The sequence below is a fragment of the Chrysemys picta genome, chromosome 8, assembly GCF_011386835.1.
Source record: "Chrysemys picta bellii isolate R12L10 chromosome 8, ASM1138683v2, whole genome shotgun sequence".
In the NCBI taxonomy this organism is placed as follows: Eukaryota; Metazoa; Chordata; order Testudines; family Emydidae; genus Chrysemys; species Chrysemys picta.
The window spans coordinates 90,605,800-90,624,646 of NC_088798.1; the positions used below are offsets into that span (position 1 = coordinate 90,605,800).

The window sequence follows — 18,847 nt, forward strand, 5'->3', positions numbered from 1 at the left end:
AGGGTCACTAACTTTGGCCACTCTTGGCATATCCTATATGGGCAGGGAAACCAATCCCCCCACACCCACTGGGCCGCTCCACAGACTTACCCCTGTCACATGACAGAGGAGGCCGTGCTATGCAGCTTCTGATAGGCCCTGTGCATTGTTCTCTGGGATTGGCCTGCTCTCAGACCCCCCCTCCCACGTGAGGGGGGCGAGTCACGCGATTTCCGGGAACCCGTCAGGAAGAGACATAAACAAAACAAACCCCAAAGCAGCATGGAGGGTCCGGGCCGGAGCGGGATGGGCGACGCCCCCTACTGAGATATCCCTTTCCCCCGCTGGGTCGGGGGGACGCCAGGTGAGGGACAGGCTGCTGCAGCAGCCTCGGGCAGGGAGGGGTCGTGGGGGTGGCGGTAGCAGCAGCAGCAGGTCTGACAGGGCGGAGGCTATAGAGACTGTTGCACTAGCAGCCCATGGCAGGACAAGGGCTGGGGGCAGCGGTGTGGAGGCTGGTGCAGTCCTTCCCGGGGTGGGGGGTGGCTGCATGTATTGCCCCTTTAACCCAGCAGAGGGGTACAGGCGCTGCAGCCAGAGTAGGTCAGGAGAGTCGCTGATACACACCAGGAAGGACCGGGGTACTGAGGCTAGGGTAATCCCAGGGTGAAAAAGGGGTGTGTCTGCCTCCGATTCCCTCTCTTGGTTTTGGAGAGGCGCATGGGAGGGGGGAGGTACCACGCTGATAGAGATGTGGAGGGCAGCAGACGCTTCCCTGTGCTCCTTCAAGGGGGTGGTTGTTGGTAGTATGATCGGAACAGCCCCGTGCTAGGCAGATGTCTGAGTTTCTCTGCTTCCGAGGTGTCTGACCCGTTGGCACAGTTGATTGTACTGCTGTCGTTTCTTAGGCCTTTGGTATGTTTTGGAATGAATGTCTGCAAGTTAGTAGCAGAAGGAGTTGAAAAAGACTGCGAAGGAAAGCAGCAGCATGTGCAGGGGCGTGCACTGAGTTAGCAGTGGCCTGTCGGCTTCCATTGCAACCTACATCTATCAGGCGTCTGTGCCGTGGCACTGGGAGCAGAGCCTGCACTGTACGATCATGGGGATTAAAGCGCCTTCCCTCCAGGGGCTTTGTGGGTTCTGGTAGTATGGATGAAGGGATTGTTCAGCCCTCAGTATATAAGGGATCAGTGCAAATAGGGGAGACAGGCGACAGCTGGGTGGGAAACGGGTGAGGGAGTCTCCTAACTCAGCCCCGTGACTCTATGTAACTAGTTTGCGGTTGTGGGGCGGGGGATCCGTGGGCTCCTGGAGGAGTCAAAGGCTTGTGACAGGCCTGGAAACTAGCTGGAGATCCGTCCTTATTTCCTCCCCTATAGGGGGATTTGTGGGGCGAACTTAACTGCCTGCGAGCCTCCTGCCTCCCCCTCCCCCCATGCCTGGACGCTGTAGTTGGTGAGAGTAGGTTCCATTATCCCTTCCCTCTGAAGCGAAGTAGCTCCCCCCCCCCCTTCCTTCCCTTTGAAAGTGGGGGGAGCGGCACTGCCTAGCTGAGGAGCCTATGAAAGTGATTTGTTTACATGTTGCCTCACACTAGCTTGAAAGAGCCGCTGGGCGGGTGAGTGGCGGCGGTTCGGACCAATGGGTGCGAGCTTGGGAGGTTGGTTGGCCAATCAGGTTGGGAAGGGGGTGGGGCGGGGCGGGCTGTGTCGCGGGTTAGGCTGCGCTCGGTGCTGGTTGGTGGGGCGGCCATGTTGGCTGGGAGGTGTGTTAGTGGGTCAGGAGGAGGGGGCGAGGCCCAGGCACAAGGGGTTGGCGAGGGGAGACAGTGCCTGTGGGGCCTGGGTCGGAGGTGGGGGAGACAGGCGGGCGGGCTCAGCCAGGGGTGTGCTAGGAAGAGTAGCTCCCTTCCCCTTTGAGGTGGCGGGGAGAGGCACAGATAGGGCTCCGGGGCGATGCAGAAAGGGGAGATTCCTGATCCAGGTGATTGGGCTGGAAGGTTGCGCTCCTGCTCTCTGAAGTCAAGGGGGTGTCAGGAGGTACATGCAGGACAAGAAGTAATTTACAAAACTAGTGGAACACTTCCTCTGCTGCTCTGACTACCCCACACATACCCAGACCATCTTTCCTAGTTACCCTCTGACTCAGGGCAGACCTAATTCCTTGCTATCACTCCCAGGACTTCTCATCACTAATATTGTTTGTTTGTATCAGAAAACTGAGGGTAAAACATCTTCATTTATTGTTAAGGAGACAGATTCTCTGTAACTTGGTTCTTTAAAGTTATGTTCTCTCTCTTTTCATGCTTAAACCCTCCCTCCTTCCCCCATGAGTCTGTTCACTTCTGGCTTTTGTAAATGAGGAATAATCATACACAATATTGATGTTCTACAAAAAACGTTTGATCTAAAATTCAGAAAGTGTCATAAACTGTTCATTAACTATTCTAGAAATGTGGCGTTTAATCCAATATTAATCTGAATTACTTCCCTTTTAAAACAAATTAAGGTGTTTATCCAAGCATGAGTTTTCTGATCATCCTTCTTTCCGTTCTTTTCTTATAAATAAGAAAATATTAACATTCCATGAGATCATTCCTATAAGGAGCTTTGTATTGATGGATCCTGGTACAGAGCCTCTTTCAAATCAATAGGTCACCAAATAGGTAAACTTCTGCACCTACAAGGACCCTCCTCTACTTCAGTGGGGCTTTCAGCTGGCATCTGCTTGCCGGGGAGCTTTTTGTATGATTAGGGCCTTTTTGGTGAACTACTGAACTTCTCCATCCCTTTGAGTTATGAGGCGTGCCCTAATCTCATTCCTGTGATTTGACAGTTCCTTAATACAACTGTGGCATGTGCATAGGTGAGGCACGCTGTATTTTTTTTATAGGATTATCTTCAGTAACTGATCCAATAATTAGTGTTTTAATTTCAGGACCAGAATTCTTCTATCTTTTGTTCTGAACCAACCAATTAAAATGTTCCACTTTTTTCAAACTCCAGTACAGATTAGATTCTTTATTTTAAGTTTTTAACTGTACACACTGAAATATTAATTTCTGGATTGAAACCACAGTAGGCCTGGTTTGTTCACAGTGTAAAGCAGTGGGAACTCCTTGAAGTCACACTGGTGTAAAACCAGTATAAGTGTGATGAGACTTGGCTCATGGTCTTTCAAGCTGTAAGAGACTTGAATTAAAAATAGAGTAATAAAAAGGTGGGCTGACATCTAGGTTGCATATGTCAGACAGCTTACTTCTGAGCACAGCTGAAGTACCCTTGTGGGTTTTTTAATTATAACATTTACACTTCTTTTTTGGAGTAAGAATAATAGATGTAGATACAGAAGTTTTGTGGGGGACCTGGTGCATGTTCATTGTGGGCAGCCTTAAGGGGTGGAAACTGCTAGGTCTTAGATATTTTAGGTGATTGGTATACTTTGGATTGTCAACTAACCTGGTATGGTTGATGTTGAAGGACAGTGGATAATGATCACATGGCCTGTAAAACTCATTGCTTGATAGTACAGCTCCTGGAGTGAGAAATGAGTTATAATTCTCAGTACTTTTCGAGTACAAACACTAGCTAACTTATAACGGATTGTCTGTGTTTGATAGAGGCATTATTTAGTGGTCAGAGGATACCATCTCTGATGCATCATACCACTTAACCCTATATGCCAGTTTTCCCAACTGTATAATGAACAAATTATTTATCTGCATCAGAGAGATTCCTTGAGGATCAAGCATATAAAACCCTATGAGACGATTTATTTGAGGTACAGTAGAATCTCAGATTTACAAACACCAGAGTTAGGAACTGACCGATCAATCTCATACCTCATTTGGAACCGGAAAGTATGCAATCAGGCAGCAGAAACCAAAAAAAGCAAATATTGTACAGTACTGTGTTAAACACAAACTACTAAAAATAAAGTGAAAGTTTAAAAAGACTTGACATGGTAAGGAAACTGTTTCTGTGCTTGTTTCGTTTAAATTAAAATGGTTAAAAACAGCATATTTCTTCTGCATGGTAAAGTTTCAAAGCTGTATTGTTATTTTTCAGGTGTAAACTTTTGAAAGAACAACCATAACTTTTTGTTCAGAGTTCCCAACTTTTCAGAGTTAGGAACAACCTCCATTCCCAAGGTGTGCGTAACTCTGAGGTTCTACTGCAACACAGAATAACCAATATATAGGAAAATCTGCCTAACAGATTGGTGCTAGGGCAGTGTTTCCCAAACTTGGGACGCCGCTTGTTTAGGGAAAGCCCCTGGTGGGCCGAGCCAGTTTGTTTACCTGCTGCATGCGCAGGTCCGGCCGATCGCGGCTCCCACTGGCCGCGGTTCGCCGCTCCAGGCCAATGGGAGCTGCGGGAAGCAGCGCAGGCCAAGGGACGTACTGGCCGCCGCTTCCCGCAGCTCCCATTGGCCTGGAGCTGCGATTGGCCGGACCTGCGGACATGGCAGGTAAACAAACCGGCCCGGCCCACCAGGGGCTTTCCCTAAACAAGAGGCGTCCCAAGTTTGGGAAACTGTGCTAGGGGATGATTACTTGAATGTGTTGTCTTAGGCTTTAAAGTGTAGCCTGTGCCAAGACTCATTTTAAGAAAAAATAAACACTTCTGTTTTTGTTCATTTACATTTCCTACAGGTTTCTGGATGGCATGGGCAATTGGATTATATTTTTATCAGTTGTTTGATAATGGATAAATTGACTACACTTGCACACTTCTTGGCTATAAAATATGTGAGTTTGAATATTTTGTGTTGAGATGGCAGTTAATACCATAACTTTTTTCATTTCCATAAATATAAAATATAATTCCACAATACGAGGACTTAGAATAAGTTTACATTTCCCTTCACTCAGGAGGTTTCTGAGCATTAAGGATTTCTTCCTTCTTTGCGCCCCTCACATTCTCCTCAAAGACTGTGCTCTAATCCTGTACCCTGCACTGGCAGAAGAGTGGAGACGATGACTTCATATTCTACATCTCTATAGCATTGCTTATGCTAGGACACTCCTTCCAAAAGATCAGTTATATAATTGCTTAGTTTTGTTTTCGTTTTCTCTCTTCATTGTTCTTTTCCTAACAGTGAATTCCCTTGAAACGTAAGCAGAAGAAACCAGTTTAATCATTATCTCTTGTGGAAAGTAATTATTTTCTAGTTTTACAGTACTTTGGTAAAATCCATATGCTAATTAATCCCTTTCACAGTTAAAATTGATTCCTAAAAGTATTAAAAGATCTTAAGAATTAATTGAAAGCTGTTAATAACTTGCCTGAAAATAGTGTAACCTGTAGCACTTGAATACAGATGAAAATACAAAACAGTCCTTCACTGTTACACTTAACCTGCTGCAGTTTTCCACTTTGTCTGATGAGGTTTTTCTCGAATAAGATGTCCATGCAGCAGGTGTTCGGAGGAAAGTGGTGCTGGTAGTATTAGAGTTTAAAGAGGAATGTAGTGTAGTGGTTAGAGCAAGAATATGAATCAAGATATCTGGGTACTATCCCCAATTCTTCCACTGACTTGCTGTGACCTGGAGCAAGTCACTTAACTTTCCTGTACTTCAAATTCCCTGTCCTTTTAGAAGAGGAATAATGATGCTTACCTTTTGAGATCCTTGGGCTTACGGTGCTATTGTTTGAATATGTTGCTATTAGCACCTACAGCAGAACACCTTGCAGAACAGTGAGGCAGGCGGGGCTCAACGATTTAAAAATATTATTTGGTCTGATATGTCCATTCAAACACCAGCCCCTTTGCCCACCCCAAAATGCACAGAAAAGTTAACATTTTATTACAAAAGGGATAGGTGGTTGGTGGGTTTTTTAAGAATCTTAAGTGCAACAATATTGTTTAAAGTCTCTTTGAAATATGACATGCAGTGAAAAAGCAGTGATCAGTTGCTGGCATCTATTAGTCTGCTTATGTAATATGCAGAAATGAAGCATTCCTGAGTAACCTTTGAGCTATTTGGCTGAAATTCTTGCATAAGGATATGTGTTCAAATAAACTATGAATTTACTCTTTATAATCTAGTACCATACACTTCTTGTTTGCTGTAGTAGTTAAAGTTATTAATAGTATGGATCACTGTTTTGTGCAGTTATAGCCCAGTGGATGCCTGCTTGCAGACAAAGGGTTCTGTTTAATACAGTGGTGGCCAACCTGTGGCCCGCGGGCTGCACGCGGCCCATCAGGGTAATCCACTGGCAGGCCGCCAGACAGTTTGTTTATATTTGCATGGCCGCCCACTGTTCCCAGTGGCCGCGGTTCGCCGTTCCCGGCCAATGGGAGCTGTGGGAAGTGTCGCAGGCCGCAGGGATGTGCTGGCTGCCGCTTCCCACAGCTCCCATTGCCCGGGAACGGCAAACTGCAGCCACTGGGAGCTGTGGGTGGCCGTGCAAATGTAAACAAACTGGCGGCCCGCCAGCGGATTATCCTGATGGGCTGCAGGTTGCCCACCCTGGTTAATAGTACCACTTTGTTAGTCTCTAAGGTGCCACAAGTACTCCTGTTCTTTTTACTTACAGGTCTTGAAAACCAGTCTGCTTTTGTCAAATAGAAATTTTGTTTTGGGAGAGTAATCTCACTGGGGAGAGGGAGCAGAGCAACAGGAGCTGCTGGTTCTTTCTTCTGAGGGAAAGAGGCAAACCTGGAAGCAATATGATCCTAGGGCCTACTACTCTAAGATGAAGAGTGGAAGAATTTGATAGCAGAAAAGTTCAGCAGGGCAGCATTTTCTTAAAATGTGGGAGGAGAGCTGGGGAGTAGAGTGTCCTGAGCTGTTCCTTGCTTTTCAGGATGGGAGGAGAAGCCAAAAGGCACAATGGCTCAGGTTGTGCTGCTGCAGTTTTATCAGGATCCTGGTGTTGGAGGAGGTGAGGGAAATGAGCCTCTGGGCAGGTGCAGGTGGATGCATATACAGGTTTTGGGGGGGGGGGGGGGGGAGTTTCAACATGTATTTATAAACTCATAGACATTAAGGCGAGAAGGGACCATCATAATCATCTATTGTTGGAGGAAGACATTCCACCCTTCAAAAAAAGAGATCCATCTTCAGTGGGTTGGGGCGAGAAAGGGGAGTGAGACTTAAAATATAAGGGAAGAGGTATAGAACAGAACTTAATGTAGGGAGACAAATGGGGGTTGTGGGGAAGATATGTTGTCCATAACAGAAAACAAAGTGAAATAAACTCAGGAAGAGGAAAGAAGCTATAACAAAAAGCACAGGAGACAAATCTAGTTAACTTAAAAAAAAATTATTGTTAATGCTACAGCTAAGTACAGTACACACACCTAGCATATACTGTTGTTCTTCTTAAATTACATGGGCATAGTTTTGGGGGATGTGACATCTCTGGCATTCTTCACCTATGCTAATAGGCTTCGTCCTCAGGCCTAACAGGTGTTTGGGGAAACTTTAAAGTTATATTTCTTCATCTTCCAAATCATGTACAAATATTAATATCAATAAAATATTGATTAGTACACATGGGAAGTCATGAAAACATGTTTTCTCCTCCCTTTCTTCTGGTATTAAAAATGGAACTTTGACATATTAATAGCAGCTGAAACACTTCTTATGATAGTGAAAATGTAATTGTTTATGTAATGCACTTTAACTCTGTAACTAAGTGCTTAGCTGCTGTGATAATAGGCACTGTGCAAGTTCTTAACAAAAGATATAGCTATATTTACTATTTTCAAACTGTACAAAATGTGCATCTAACATCACAAACATGAAATAGCAATCTTGCTCATAACTAATTATAGTACAAAATTCATATTGCAGATTGAGGTGCACTGTATATTGTAAAGCCATTCAGCTAGATTCTCTTGCAGTTGTTTGGAAATTTCTCTTTGGGGTTTCTTTTGAGTGAATTTAATGCTGGTGAAAGGTGATGGATTTACAACCTGGGAGAATAAAATACAACACAGGAAGTGGCAATGCGAACTCCCCTGGAATACCACATCAATGTAACAACCCTGACATTGAAGGGTCCAGCTTGAAAGTTGTCTCTGTGGTTCATTTAGCATTTCTATTAAGATCCACCAGCAAGATAATCAGTTAGAAAACTCCACTGAACAGGGGTTGGTTATAACTTTATGATCACAACCCACGTGGAGCATCAGTGATTTAGAAGTGAAAGGGTTTATTACATTACCAATGCCCAGTATCCTTTAATGTTTATTTAAGGAATTAATGGAACTCTCTTAAAGGGCAAGTGCTCCCATACAACTCTGCAAGTGTACTGATCTTCAGTATTACTTATACTCCTATTCTAGGCCCCCCTTCAGTTCTTTCCATTCATACAAATTTGTATTCAGTATGCTGAATCCTGATCTGCAGCACCCCTGCTAGTCTGGTCTAGTGTGGTCTTAAGCACAGACTGTTTATAATGGATGAACTGTATAGTAGTTTTATGTGGATAAATAGGTCCTTTGAGATCCACAAACTCATTTTCCTTTCCAACCAATTCTGATTTTAAACCCATGTTTCCATAGACATTGTTGATTGGTGCATTAAATTATAATCTACCAGCCCCAGAAAATGTTAAGTAAGTTTAATTTTTTTTTGTTTTATCATAAAGATTTTGATGATTCCAGGGAATTTAGGAATGGAAAAGAATAAAAGGCAGACCTGCTCTATAGTAAATGTGGAGAACACGGTAGACTAAGAATCTCTAACTGCGTCATTAGCTTGTGCCCCTCACTGTTTCTTACCATTTAATTGTCTTGTCCTCAAAACTACCAGTAAATACCAGAGGTTACCCATAGAGTATGAACATTAGCATTTATCTAAGTATGATTGAAGTACCATCATTGAAGTGTTCTGATGAGATTTTGGACTAAGAACAAAAACTTACAAGATTTATGAAAAAGAATGATTATTTGAATACATTCTGTCTAGTCAAGTAAGGGCACGAGACATTTGAGAATATGACACTATGGCCTTGTCTACACTACGAGAGTAGTTCGATTTTACTTGCATCGAATTTTTGTAATCGATATTGCAAAGTCGAACGTGTGTGTCCACACTAAGGACAGTAATTCGACTTTGTGCGTCCACACTAACGGTGATAGCGTCGACATTCGAAGCGGTGCACTGTGGTCAGCTATCCCACAGTTCCCGCAGTCCCCTCTGCCCATTGGAATTCTGGGTGTAGCCGGCAATGCCTTCTGGGTAACAAAATGAGTCGAGGGTGCTTTTGGGAAACTGTCGTCATCCGTCCATCACTCCCGCCCTCCCTCCCTGAAAGCGCCGGCGGGAAAACAGTTCGCGCGCTTTTCCAGTCATTGACAGCGCGGACGCCACTGTACTCCGAGCATGGAGCCCGCTGCGACCATCGCTGCAGTTGTGGCCGCTCTCAACGTCTCGCAGCTTATCATAAAGGTTTCCCTGAGGCAGATGCAGAAAAGTCAGGCAAGGAGGCTACGGCACCGCGGTGATGTCCTGAAGTCTGAGAGTAGCACAGACCTGTCAGAAAGCAGGCGACCCAGCGCCGAGGACATCACAGTGGCAATGGGTCATGTTGATGCCGTGGAACGGCGATTCTGGGCACGGGAGACAAGCACTGAGTGGTGGGACCGCATAGTGCTGCAGGTCTGGGATGAATCCCAGTGGCTGCGAAACTTTCGCATGCGGAAGGGAACTTTCCTGGAACTTTGTGAGTTGCTGTCCCCTGCCCTGAAGCGCAGTGACACCCGGTTGCGAGCTGCACTGAGTGTACAGAAGCGAGTGGCCATAGCCCTGTGGAAGCTTGCAACGCCAGACAGCTACCGGTCAGTCGCGAACCAGTTTGGGGTGGGCAAATCTACCGTGGGGGTTGTTGTGATGCAAGTAGCGAAGGCAATCGTTGATGTACTGCTGCCAAAGGTAGTGACCCTGGGAAACGTGGAGGCGATCATAGATGGCTTCGCAGCGATGGGATTCCCAAACTGCGGTGGGGCCATAGATGGAACTCACATCCCTATCCTGGCACCGGACCACCAGGCCACCCAGTACATTAACCGAAAGGGATACTTTTCCATGGTGCTGCAAGCACTGGTGGACCACAGGGGACGTTTTACCAACATCTACGTGGGATGGCCGGGCAAGGTTCATGACGCTCGTGTTTTCAGGAACTCTGGTCTGTTTAGACGGCTGCAACAAGGTATTTACTTCCCGGACCACAAAATAACTGTTGGGGATGTGGAGATGCCTATAGTCATCCTCGGGGACCCAGCCTACCCGCTAATGCCCTGGCTCATGAAGCCCTATACTGGCGCCCTGGACACTGAAAAAGAACTCTTCAACTACCGGCTGAGCAAGTGCAGAATGGTGGTGGAGTGTGCTTTTGGCCGTCTCAAGGGGAGATGGAGAAGCTTACTGACTCGCTGTGATCTCAGCGAAACCAATATCCCCATTGTTATAGCAGCTTGCTGTGTGCTCCACAATCTCTGTGAGAGCAAGGGGGAGACCTTTATGGCGGGGTGGGAGGTTGAGGAAAATAGCCTGGCTGGTGATTACTCACAGCCAGACAGCCGGGCGATTAGAAGAGACCAGCGGGAAGCGCTGTGCATCCGGGAGGCTTTGAAAGCAAAGTTCCTGAGTGAGCAGGGTAACCTGTGATTTTATAGTTTGTGTACTGAGAAGCTAAACCTGCCCCCGTTTCTTTACCCAGGTAATGTTGACTATCCTATCCAGTTACATACCCCCTTCACCCCCCCTCCAACACACGTGTCGAAATAAAAATAGTTCTACTTTGTTAAAGCACACCGTTTTCTTTAATACTGTTTTAGCGGGAATTTTTTAAAACTGGGACGCAGACTGTGGTGCGGGGCGGGTCTAGTGTTGTGATGCGAATGCAGCTTCTAAACTCAAGGATTGACAGGCTCCGCTGCGGTGGGATGCTTGTTTCAACGGAGCCTGTCACCCCTCCTGATCGGGACTGTGTGTATGGGAGGTCTATTTGACTTTGTGGCAGGGGGAGGACGGTTACAGATCCCATGCTGTGTGGCTCTGTGATCCTGTCTAAGGACCGGCGCTTAAGATCTGTAACTGCCCTCCCCCGCCACAAAGTCACAGAGCAACCCACCCCCCCCAACATTACATCAAAACAACCTCCCAGACTAACCGGGGCAACTAGTCACTGCATCACTGCACTGTGTATGTGCCCTGCTGCTGTGCCTGCCCCCGACTATGTACCCTGCCAAAGGAGACTGTCCTGTCCAATTTCCAACCCCCTTTCCCCTCCTCCTCCAAAAGAACATGATTGAAACAGTAGTTAACAGAAACGAATTTTTTATTATCAACTACACATGGCATTGGGAGGTGAAACTTGGACGTGGGCTTGTGTCAGGCGGGAAGGAAAGAACTTTTCAAATTTTGGGAAATGAGAGCCTTCTGCTACTAGAGCTCTCTGCAGGGGTGGAGTGAGAGTTAGCAGGGACTCTGCCGCCTCTCCTTCTTTGCACTTTGGGTGAGGTGGGTATGGGACTTGGTGGCGGGGGAGGGCGGTTAGAGATGGACTGCAGCGGGGCTCTGTCCTCCTGCCTCCGTTCCTGCAGAACATCCACAAGGCGCCGGAGCGTGTCCGTTTGCTCCCTCAGTAGTCCAAGCAGCGTTTGAGTCGCCTGCTGGTCTTCCTGCCGCCACCTCTCCTCCCGATCCATGTTGGCTTGGTGCATTCGGGTCAAGTTCTCCCGCCACTGGGTCTGCTGTGCTGCCTGGGCTTGGGAAGAGGCCATAAGCTCAGAGAACATGTCCTCCCGTGTCCTCTTCTTCCTACGCCTAATCCGCGCTAGCCTCTGGGAGTGTGATTCCAGGCTAGGTTGTGAGACAGTCGCAGACGGGGCTGTGGAAATGGGAAAAAGGGAGTGAATTCCTCTGAAAGATAAATGTAGTTGTGAACAAAGAACATAGTCTTTCTCTGTGAACAAGACCATGCACAGCACCTTTCACATGCGCACTCAGCACAAGGTCGAATTCTCGGCCTTCGCATTCTGTGCCTGGGGTCTTGAACAGCACATTTGAGAAGCGAGGCAGCACAACGGAATTTCTGTTGCAGGCAGACATGGTAAGCCGTACACTTGTGGCAGTTTAAAACTTTTATATTACCACTGGCCTCATTTCACATTTAAATCAATGTCAGTCCCTGCTGCCAGCAATCCGGCAAGCGGGAACTCTGCCCCTGTCCCACCCCCTCGCGGCTGTCCCCGGGAATGATCCCTTTCGGCTGCCCCTCTCCCGCCTCCACCGCGTGGCTGCAAACCAGCGGTGACAGTTCTGTAAAGGAACGGGAAAGCAGTCCCAACACTAACATTCCCCTACCTAATTAAAAGCAGGTCACCATGGCCGACATCACCCTGATGAGGATCTCCGAGAGCGACAAAGAGAGAATGCTCCGGGAAAGCCTCCAAAGACCAGGGCCGTATGCCGCCCTGCTGTGCAGAGCAATGATCCCCGAGTACCTGATAATCTCGTGGCGCGGCAACGTGTCGTACTTCGGAGGACCCAATAAGGCCGCTCTCCCCAAGAACCTCATGCAACGGCTTTCAAGTTACCTCCAGGAGAGCTTCATCGAGATGTCCCAGGAGGATTACTGCTCTATCCCCGCACATATAGACCGCATTTTACTGTAGCTGCAGTAGCAGGGAATACACAGTAGAGCGGCTTGTGCAGGACAATCACTGAAAACCGGACATTGCTAGATTTCTTTTCAAAACTTGCACTGCCCCTTACTAAACCGTTAAGCGCCTAGGGCACACTAATCATGAACAACCCATTCTTTTAATTGTTAATATTCCTGTTTTGTTAAAAATAAATGTTTAGATGTTTACAACACTTACTGGCTGATCCTTCACCAGATTCTGTGTCCGGGGTAATGGCTGGGGACGCTTCGTAGGGGATCTCTGTAAGGGTGATGAAGAGATCCTGGCTGTCGGGGAAATCAGCGTTGTGAGAGCTGCCAACTGCCTCGCCCTCCTCATCTCCTTCCTCATCTTCCCCGTCCCCTAACATGTCTGAGGAACCGGCCGTGGACAGTATCCCATCCTCAGAGTCCACGGTCACTGGTGGGGTAGTGGTGGCGGCAGCACCGAGGATGGAATGCAGTGCCTCGTAGAAACGGGATGTCTGGGGATGGGATCCGGAGCGTCCGTTTGCCTCTTTGGTCTTCTGGTAGCCTTGTCTCAGCTCCTTGATTTTCACGCGGCACTGCGTTGCATCCCGGCTGTATCCTCTCTCTGCCATGTCTTTAGAGATCTTCTCGTAGATCTTTGCATTCCTTCTTTTGGATCGCAGCTCGGAAAGCACGGACTCATCGCCCCACACAGCGATGAGATCCAAGACTTCACGATCAGTCCATGCTGGGGCTCTCTTTCTATTCCCAGACTGCACGGCCATCACTGCTGGAGAGCTCTGCATCGTTGCCAGTGCTGCTGTGCTCGCCACGATGTCCAGACAGGAAATGAGATTCAAACTGGCCAGACAGGAAAAGGAATTCAAATTCAAATTTTCCCGGGGCTTTTCCTGTGTGGCTGGTCAGAGCATCCGAGCTCGCACTGCTGTCCAGAGCGTCAACAGAGTGGTGCACTGTGGGATAGCTCCCGGAGCTATTAGCGTCGATTTCCATCCACACCTAGCCTAATTCGACATGGCCATGTCGAATTTAGCGCTACTCCCCTCGTCGGGGAGGAGTACAGAAGTCGAATTAAAGAGACCTCTATGTCGAACTAAATAGCATCGCAGTGTGGACGGGTGCAGGGTTAATTCGATTTAACGGCGCTAACTTCGACATAAACGCCTAGTGTAGACCAGGCCTATGAGTTTATGTTGGAGATCAACAACTACCATACTTAAATTTATGAGCGTTTGATACGTTCCTTAATAACCTTCATAACACTTGCAGACTCTGGAGATTGAGGAGCAGAGAAGCTTTTGGGAAGTGTCAAATCATTACTGAACCCATTGCCATAGGGGTTTGGGCAAAATTCTGCCCCGACTTTATACCTTGTGTATCAAAGGCAGTGGGGTTGTATGGATTGTAAAAAGGCAGAATTTGACCTTGACACTCCATAGACTTGCAGTTTCAGATATTCTGGATGCTAAAAATCATTAAGATGCTGGCATATTAAGTTTATAGAAGATAAAATTGATCCCTGAACATACAGAATTGCAAAGAGACTCTGACGTGCAGATTAGTATTGAAAGATGAGATCCATTTCCTCAACCCTGCCTCCCGTCCTCCATCCCCCCAGCTACAAATATGAAAAGCCAGGCTCCAAAATGAGTTTCCATACTTTTTTTAAAATTTAAGTTAAAGTGCAAAGTTTTGCTCCTGCATTAGACTAATGAGCAAATCTATTTTGCGACCGAATGTGAAATTTCACAGCATTGAGCAAGCCTGCTCTGTAGATGTCTCTTCTTTGTGTAGTTTTCAGTGCACTGAGACAGACAAGGGCTGCACACTTGATGCCCTGAGGCAGTCTCCCAGAAAGTTTAAACATCAGTTGTCACAAAAATAAAAAAGGGATTGTTGGAAATATGAGGCTAGAAAGAAAATCTTACTTCAGAAAAGACTGGCTGGCTTTTATTTGACATGTAGGCCCTAAAAGGGGTGGCTTCATTGGAAGCATTTGCATTGTCTTACTGAGGACCTGTCTTGCCTAGTTAAAATTTGGGCTATCTGAAACTTTGTGGGTTTTTATTTTTGTTGTTGTTGTTTATATTTGTGACTCTGCCATTTAAAAACCACTTTATTTTGCTGTGGCATGAGCTTTGTTTGCATTCTGTTTCACTTACCTTAAGATATAAATGACTTTTTAAAAATACTAAATTCAATATACAAAATGTTAGACTACCTCAGTGGGAAGGAATAATTTACCTTCCTGTGTTAGTTCGTCTATAAAGGGATTCTTTTTTTCCTGGCATGTTTACTCTGCTGTAGGAGAACATTACTAGTGCTATTTCTGCATTTAAAAATGACAATAAACTTAAGTAATCTGAGCAAGTGATTTCACTTTTAGAAGAGATTTATGTGCAAAATAAAAAAAATTACATTAAAAGAAATGGAAATATGTTTCAACTGATATTCCTGCACTATTGTTTCAGGGTTGATAGTTGGGATTTCGGTTTAATACTTATACCACACTGCTGCTGTCTGATTTATCTAGGCAGTGCATATCATTCCTTAAAGAGACTTTCATGTTTTTGGGGGTGTGGGAAGGAAGGCCAATAAATATTTGGCCAAATTCATCCCTGGTGTAACAGCCTTTGTCAGTGGAATTACACCAGGAATGAATATGGCTAGTTAGTTCTGATGTATAAATCAGTTTCTCCTGCACTCACCATCATTTATCTTCTGAGCTTTTTGTCATGTTTGCACCAAGTACTTCGCTTTTTCATAGCCTTGCTTCCTCATGCGGTTACAAATGCAGGATTGCCTAAATAAGGGCTCCTTTCCAATCATGCATTTGAACTATCCAAGGGACTCAGAAGATATTGAGTCAAGTAAATTACTATTGAATAAATTGGATCAAAACAACCCAGGCCCAGGCAGAAGTCAGTGGAAGAATAACGAAATTGGAATTGGCCCAAACTTTAAGTTCCAATAGGAAAGTTCCCCTTTTTAATAGTGAGTGTGTCTGCTGCACTTCCCTTCTCCCACTAGATGTTACTGCATGAGAAACTGATTAAATTGTAGCTTGAGGTGGATGGGCTGACCTTGTAAGAGAAGGATGGGGAAAACACTAAAACAGGTATGCCCTCAATATCCACTTTGGAAAAGATCATGATTACATGAGTCTCATTCTAGAATTTATTGACTTTGTGATATTAAATGTATGAAGACTGTTGTTTGTATTGACCTAAAAGTATGCTGGGCACTTTCCAGACACGTGGAAAGACAGTCTCTATCCTGAAGAGCTCGCAATCTAGATAGAGGACATACAAACACAGTGAGGCAAAAGTTAATGGAAAATAGTCTAAACTAGCAGCAAGGTCTGCACAGGTATTGTTTGTTCCATGCTTTTTCATTTACACCAGGGTGCGGGAGGAGAGGAGAACTAATTCTTGTAGCATGTTCCAGCATGAGGTCTATTCAGTTTTGCGGGGGATTTTTATTTTTTGCTCCCTCAGAAATGATCATGTTGGGATACTAACTTTTTTTTCTGAAGGGAAAACCACCCTGTATTTTTCTTCTTTTTGTGGCTCTTAATTTGTAGTGTAATAAAGGTTAACTTTTGGTGTTTGGTATGTTCATTTTACACAGAAGTCTACAAAGAGAGAAGAGCTCCATGTGTGTGAACTGAAGTTATTTCAGGGAAAACCTCTATCCCTTTCATTGCATGAGTTATATGCTACCCACTGACACTGAAGTAAAGCTGGAAAGGAATCCAAAAGTGAAGAAAACAAGAAGTTTGGAATTGGATTTGGGGGATCTGGGCTTGGAAATGCCTCAGGTAAGCCTGGTGTGTGTGTTATGGTTGATTTACTTATGTAAAGTATTCCCTCCACACACATACACTGCTGCATTTTTTAAAGTATAGTTAAATTACAGGATTCTTTTGAGCTAACAAGAAACCTTCAGAAGAAGAGTATAAATTATAACAAGTGAGATGCCTTTCCCAATCTGTTTTAAGTTAAAGCCAAGATGCTGGGTAGAGTCAAAACTGTCCCCTTATAGGATTTGGCTTTATTTAATAATAAAGTAATCATCAATGGACAAACAAAACTAAAAGCTCAAGTTTTCTCCTCCGGTTTGACTGCTCTTAGAGTTGTTAACTCTCACGACTGCTTAACCCATACCCTAGGTACTCTTTCTAGAGAGACACTTTTACCTCTCTGTCTGTGGACGTATGAGCCACCTGCAGAGTGAGCCAGTCAAACACACTTATCATCTTCCAGCAAGATCACCACCTACTAGCACGGTGGGTTTTCAGGCAAACACCACAAATTATGACCTGCTAGAGTCCTCATTCAGAAACCTCTTGTCCAGTTCATTTCAAATTTTATAGAAGAAATTTTGACTTCTACCAGTCTGAGTCCAGTGTGACTTCTTCTGTGGATTTTAGAGGGAGACCAAAAATCAGGCTTATAGCAGTAACTCATTTGCAGCCGTAACTGCCATTGCTTCATAGCATTGTTTCAGTTTGTTTGTTTGTTTTGTTTGTTTGTTTTTAAACTGGCTGTTGGTTTTGACCGAGCATTACACTGCTCCATTATTGTGCGCACGCACACACACAAATAAGGAGATATAATTGGTCTGGTTCTCTGACAGGCTTGTATCCCGCTGTGACTTCTCTGGGGATACTACACTAAATGCTTACCCTTGCTGCAAAAATCAGTATAGAAATTCCATAGAATTTCTGGGCCCTGGTAGTGATACGACTGGTCATGTAATCTCTGTCATAAAACAGGACTCAGCAAAGTTGTCTTCCTGATGAGGGTAGGTGCTTGGAACAATCTTTTATTACTGCAATGATTCACATACCAGCCCAACTCTAGGTGAGAGTAATGCAATGCTGCTTCCTCCCTAGCTCCCAGGACTAATGAGTGATGTCTCGTGAGGATGGGGTGGAAACAGTAAAGCAGGAGTAAAAAATAAGGAATAAGGGCAAAAAGCAGGAATGAGTCTTTTTACTTATATTTCTGTGGCCAGTAATCCTAACCTAACTGCAAAATGTTTCTACACAAAGTTCCACCTATTTCCCCAGTAGATGTGCAATTGGTTTGTAATGGAACAAATTGGTAAAATCATCAATCTCTACCCAGGATTGAAATAATTGAGGTGTACTTAAAGCTTCCAGGACTAGAATAGTAAGGGTGCTGCAAAGCAAGATTAAGGCCCACTGATGAAGCAGTGGATGAAAAACTTAGATAGTGTCCATTCACAAGAGTATTGACTAGAGCCAGGGGTATTAGTCTGTCACTTCTACAAGCACTAAAATATCACTAAGCTCACCAAACAACTGAGAATTTCAAGTCAACAACAAAAAGGAATAAATGAGCAACTATCTAGCAGCTACATGATGGATACAAATTTTAGTGTCTCGTGGGTAAAAGCATTGGATATCGTTAACTGGCTGTTTGCTTATTTGTTCATCTAAAAGTCTTCCAAATGCAAGTATAGAACAAGTTCCAAGTTGAGGTACATGGGGTGTCGGAGTGCGCATATAATATAATATGTATATATTTATATAACTTTTGTAGCTTGCTTAACAAAATCAAACAATTTTGTTGTAGCCCAGTGTGAGCGGAATGGACCCTCCTTTTGGGGATGCCTTTCAGTGCCACACATTTTCAGAACAGACGCTGACGAGCACAGATCTCTTGGCAAATAGTTCAGATCCAGACTTCATGTATGAACTAGTAAGTTACTTTGTTTTTTTCCCTTTGGGTAGCATCTTCCTTTCCCATGGAAATGAGGGGATGGTCTATAGGGAGCTGTTCAGTGAAGGTCTGCTGTCTGATTATTCACTACTACTTATTAGTGACGTAGCCCCCAACCACCAGGCCACCAACTGGGATGTTTCACTTACAGGAAGCTGTTAAAACTAACCATCAGCAGAGGCTTTGGTGTGTCTTATGTTCAGGAGCCTCAGATTGAGCAGATAGGTGTATGGCTGCTGGGATGTTGTTTGCAGACATAAGTCCCAAACAAGATAGTCTTCTCTAGGAAAGACATTACATTCCCCCAAGTTGAGGATGAGACACATGAACAGAACAAAATGTAAACTAAGTTTATGTTGGAAATAACTAATTTTTCCTATACCAGACATGCATGGACTAGGAAAAAAGATTGCTCATATTCATTATTTGATTGATCTGGCTAGAACAAGGTTCTTCAGGGTTGGGATATCTGGCATTGGT

General features: G+C 45.1%; 2 protein-coding genes across 5 annotated transcripts in view; one reads left to right on the plus strand and one right to left on the minus strand.

Moving 5' to 3' along the window:
- Positions 1-203: 203 nt before the first annotated feature.
- CREBRF (CREB3 regulatory factor) overlaps positions 204-18,847 on the plus strand; it is a 36,673-nt gene continuing 18,029 nt past the window's right edge. The window contains exons 1-4 of one of the 4 annotated variants that reach the window (XM_042850836.2): positions 204-343; positions 4,634-4,729; positions 16,248-16,437; positions 18,221-18,346. In XM_042850836.2, the coding sequence (XP_042706770.2) occupies positions 16,324-16,437; positions 18,221-18,346 (240 nt within the window). In that variant the 5' untranslated portion in view covers positions 204-343; positions 4,634-4,729; positions 16,248-16,323. Of the gene's footprint in view, positions 344-2,163; positions 2,204-4,633; positions 4,730-15,874; positions 15,987-16,247; positions 16,438-18,220; positions 18,347-18,847 lie in introns of those variants that run through there. The other 3 variants (XM_005298059.5, XM_005298058.5, XM_042850837.2) reach the window with 3 other exon arrangements.
- Positions 11,262-13,538, minus strand: LOC135973173 (uncharacterized). The gene is made up of 2 exons (XM_065554947.1): positions 12,826-13,538; positions 11,262-11,831 (listed from the first exon to the last, which is right to left on the minus strand). Exons 1-2 carry the CDS (start codon positions 13,400-13,402, stop codon positions 11,356-11,358), a joined length of 1,053 nt encoding a protein of 350 aa, XP_065411019.1. The 5' UTR covers positions 13,403-13,538; the 3' UTR covers positions 11,262-11,355.